This window comes from Condylura cristata, unplaced genomic scaffold (genome assembly GCF_000260355.1).
Source record: "Condylura cristata isolate star-nosed mole 26May11 unplaced genomic scaffold, ConCri1.0 scaffold00008, whole genome shotgun sequence".
Lineage (NCBI taxonomy): Eukaryota > Metazoa > Chordata > Mammalia > Eulipotyphla > Talpidae > Condylura > Condylura cristata.
The window spans coordinates 2,765,053-2,769,288 of NW_004567109.1; the positions used below are offsets into that span (position 1 = coordinate 2,765,053).

A 4,236-nucleotide genomic window follows, 5' to 3' on the forward strand; every position below is an offset into this window, starting at 1 on the left:
CCCCGCGCTGACTTGGCGCCTGGCTCCTCGGGGACCTGTGTGGCCCGCACGCCTGCGCGGTGTCTTTGCCCCCTGCAGAGTGACGATGTTTTAAAGGAGTTAGGCGCGCGTGACTTGCTTCGTACTGTTCCCATTCATTTTCACCTGTTTACCCTGATCCTCTTATCCAGGGCCCAGTCAGGTTGGTGCCTGTGTCTTCCTGCCCCACCTCACTCATGTTTCTTAGCTTCCGTGCTTTCAGGCATCCAGTGTCCTGGGATCATTTGGAAATTCCTTACTGGGATTTGGAATGAACCATTTTCCCAAGAAGCCCAAATTCAGAGATTGGTGAGGGTCTGGGACCGTGGTGGTGCACGGACAGGAGGGGAGGCAGGAAACCCCATTCCAGGAGTGTTTGGGTACCTGGCTTTGGGAGAGGTGAACGTGAAGGTGGCCCTGGGCAGAAGACACCATAAAAAGCGTCCTCACGCCTGGTTAGGAGGCCCAAAGCCAGTGGGTAGGAAAGGCGCTCGACAGGGGCTGAGCCTCTCGGAAGTGGGATTGGAGGGACGCAAGGGGCACGCGGGGACTTGCTTGGTCCTCCTTGGAGAGTGGACAACAACAAAACCAGAAAGCCCAGCTCTGGAGCTGTCCCAGGGCTGCCCAGGACCAGGCCGGGGTCTGTGCTCGTTTGCTTCACAAAGACCGCCGTGGGATTCTGTATTCAGCCTCCCTGTTTAGGGACTGTTGGTTAAAAGTAACGGCCCAGACCTGGCTAGGGCAAGTGAGGGAGGCCGGAGCTGCCAGGGCCTGGCAGTGGGGTGAAGGGGGAGGACGGAGAAGTGCAGATCGTCTTCAACATCTTCATGTGGTGTGGTGCTAATATTGCGAACACTGAGAAAAGGATTCAACAAGAAGATGACCCTAGAGGTGTGTCTGTGGCAGAGGTTTCTGGTTTGGGGGAGAAGAGGATGGGGCCTGTTGAGTGTTGGGTGACAACTGTGGTCAGGTGATCGGTCTCGGGGGCTAGAAAGGTGTTCTGTGTCCGGCTTTTTCTGAAAGCGTCATTCACTTTCTTGGGAAAGTGCGCATCTAGTCATCACGTAGGTCATATGGCTTGATTGCAAAAGCTCAGTGTCATCACAGTAAAACTCATCTGTTTAAGGGCCCTCCCTGGTGGCGCAGCAGGTAAATCACAGCACTAAGCTAAAAGCCACTTCAGCATGAGTTCATTCCCCGCCCCGGAGCTGACCCACATGGGCAGCAGACCTCTCCTGGCCCGCCCGCTGCTCCCCTCAGCAGTGTGCCTTGCCAGTCGGCCTGTTCTGCACCCCACTCTGCCTCTGGTGAAGCCTCTCACCGCCCCTGCACCTCTGGCCTATATCCCCATTCTGTATGCACAAATAAATAAATATTTTTAAAAATTATGTGTTTAAAATAAAATGAGAAACAGAGTGGGGAAAACATTGTAGCCGGTGTAAACGCTACTGTCCATAAATACTGTGTTTGTTGAAACAAAACAGTCAGTAAGCCAGACAAAGGTGCGAACAGAGAATTCTCCTGACTGGGAAATACATTCATTTCTTCAATAAGCATCCGCCGAGGCCTGCTTCGTGGTGCAGGGGGTTAAGTCTCCGCACCCAGAAGCTGTCTGCAGCCACTTTAGCCTGAGTTTGATCCCGCCAGGGAGTGACCCCGGGCGGCTGCCGTCTCCCCGCTGCTCCCTCAGCAGTGGGTGTCAGTGGAGCCACTTGCTCTGCTCCCTGCCCCGTCTCTGGGGAACCCTCGCACCCCGCACCTCTGGCCTACACCCCAGTTCTGTGTGCATCAATAAATGAAAATAAATTAAAAAAAAAAAACACTCACTGAGTTCTTGGATCAGCCCCTGTTCTGAGCTGCGGACGAGCTTCATCTCGCTCCCCTCTGAGGTGCTGGCGGGGTGGGTTTTGTTTTTATTTTACCTATTTTGACTTTTCCAAGGGAAAGCCTTCATTGGTAGTCATGCAGCTGGAGGTTAAAAAGATCTTTTGTTTTTTTGTGGAAATGACTGTGGTTTTCCCCCTTTTCCCATGGGAGAGTGTTTTGTTCTTCTGGGAGGGAAAGTTCCTCTGAAAAATGTTCACGGTTTTGTTATGGCTTCATTATTCAGTGACTCGTCCTGATTTGATCCTGCCAGGCCTCTGACACATCAGAGAGCTGGGTGTCTGGGAGCCTCCGGGCCTGGCACTGGGCGGCTTTAGCAGGCTTGCAGCTGCAGAGGTTCCTGGAAGGAGGCGGCTGGGGCGCATCTCTGTCCTTTGCCATTTAATTGTAGGTGGGAAAGCGAAGGTGGAGCTAATGAAACTTTAGAAAGTTCGTGCGTTTCTTTAAAGAAACATAAATAACGAGTGGTTTGGCAAATGGAAAGTTAATTGTGTGAGCGATGACATTTTATGTTTTTCCTGTATTACTGAAGATTGATCCAGAAAAACAGCGGGCACCGATGCCTGTGCTTTGCTTGTACTTGTATATTTAAGATAAAATTGGGGTACTTGCCAGGGTTGGTTAAAAAAAAAGTAATGGAGTAGGAAAACGAGCTTAATTTTTAAAATGTTCTATGTCTGGTAGTTTATTGCTGGAAATACAAGATTCAGTAGGGAAGGAAAACTGACTTTCTAGCCCTGGAAGCAGAAATGGTACTGAGATAGAAGGTAGTAATAAGTAGCTTTTCTGCCTGTTTTTAAAAATTCTGACTACCTTTGGGATTTTTTTCTTTTTATAGGAAACTTGGCTCTAACTTCCCAGGAAGGTCTGCTCTCTCTGGACTGCGCTGTCACCCGCCCTCAGGATGTCGGGGGCCTCCGTGAAGGTGGCCGTCCGCGTGCGGCCCTTCAACTCTCGGGAGAGCAGCAGAGACTCCAAGTGCATCATCCAGATGCAAGGCAACTCCACCAGTGAGTCCCCTGCCCCCCGCAGCCCCTGGGCCCGGACAAACGGCCTGTGGCTGCTCACGCTCGGGTTTCGCATTTCTGAATGATCTGCTGCGTGCTGTCCTCTGTGATATTTGCTGTGACGTAATTAAAAGTGCATATAGTTTTACCCCTGGAAACCTACCTGTGCTATTAAGTTGAGATCTTCATGAGAACAGAAGTGTCAGCAGTGACTTACACAAAGTAATGCCTTAGAGTTGAGGCCCTGGGGTTGATTATTAGTCTTGACTTTTAGGAGCACTGGACCTTGCCAGGAAGATCTTAAAAGTTACTTTTTCCTCATGATGGTTCTTGAGTTGAAAACAGCTACAGCTGTCATAGCCTAAACTTGTGAATGACTGATGAGATTATCGGTTACCACTGCCTGGCTCGTTTCTCCACGGAATGGCTAAGGCGAAACCACTGAAGCAGGTTTCTTTGCTGCCTGCGCTGGTAATTACCTGGTAAGAATGTGTAGGCATGTTGTTACTTAGCCTAGTCGTAGGTTTTACCCTCGTGAAATCTTTTAACTTTGTGATAAAGCAGAATTGTCATTTCTTTCCGAGAGAGACGTTAATGCTGAATTGTCGGGGACCCTCCTGGCCTGTGCTGCATTGGGTAGTGAGGGTTTGTACGATCCTGAATGGGGTATCTTGTGGATGGAGCTAGCCAGTCCTCTTTGTAGCGCTCCAGCTTCAGTGTTTGTGCTGCCTGCCTGAGCACGTCAGTCCTGACTACTGACTGTTTCTGTGGGAAATACATTTAATTGCAACTTAATTCGAAGGCATTTCTGCCTCTTGCCATTTGCCCCTCATCGTGCTCATGTTCTTTATTTCTCTTTACTTTCATGGTGGTAACGGTGGTGTGCGACACTGTGTGTGGCTTGGGGTGCAGGGTCCCACCTTGTGATAGGGCTCCCGCCCACCACCCACAGTCTCCCGCAGCCCACGGGCCTCCTTTTGGGACGCCCCGTCTCCTGTTTCTTTATCCGCTTGCTAGCGAAATTGTGTTTGCTGTTTGCCGACTGCTTTCTGGCCTGTCTCGCTTAGCCCCTGCACCCCCAGCGGTGGGTCCCGAATGCTAACTCATGGGACTGGGCGTTTTACTGAAAACTTTAAAGTAGAAAATGAATAGTGGGGCCCTCCCTGGTGGCACAGCGGGGAGCAGCACTTCGAAGCTGGCTGCAGCTGTTCTAGCACGAGCTCGATCCCCGCCAGGGAGTGGCCCACAGGGCGCGCAGACCTCTTGTCTCCCCGCTGCTCCCCTCTGCAGTGGACTGCATCTGTCTGCCTGCTCTGCTCCCCACTCT

General features: G+C 51.2%; 1 protein-coding gene across 7 annotated transcripts in view; it reads left to right on the forward strand.

Moving 5' to 3' along the window:
* The first annotated feature begins 2,744 nt into the window (after positions 1–2,744).
* The window catches only part of KIF1B (kinesin family member 1B), an 84,238-nt gene continuing 82,746 nt past the window's right edge, over positions 2,745–4,236 (forward strand). For all 7 annotated transcript variants that reach the window (XM_012722146.1, XM_012722150.1, XM_012722148.1 and 4 more), the window contains exon 1: positions 2,745–2,912. In XM_012722146.1, the coding sequence (XP_012577600.1) occupies positions 2,807–2,912 (106 nt within the window). In that variant the 5' untranslated portion in view covers positions 2,745–2,806. The remainder of the gene's footprint in view (positions 2,913–4,236) is intronic.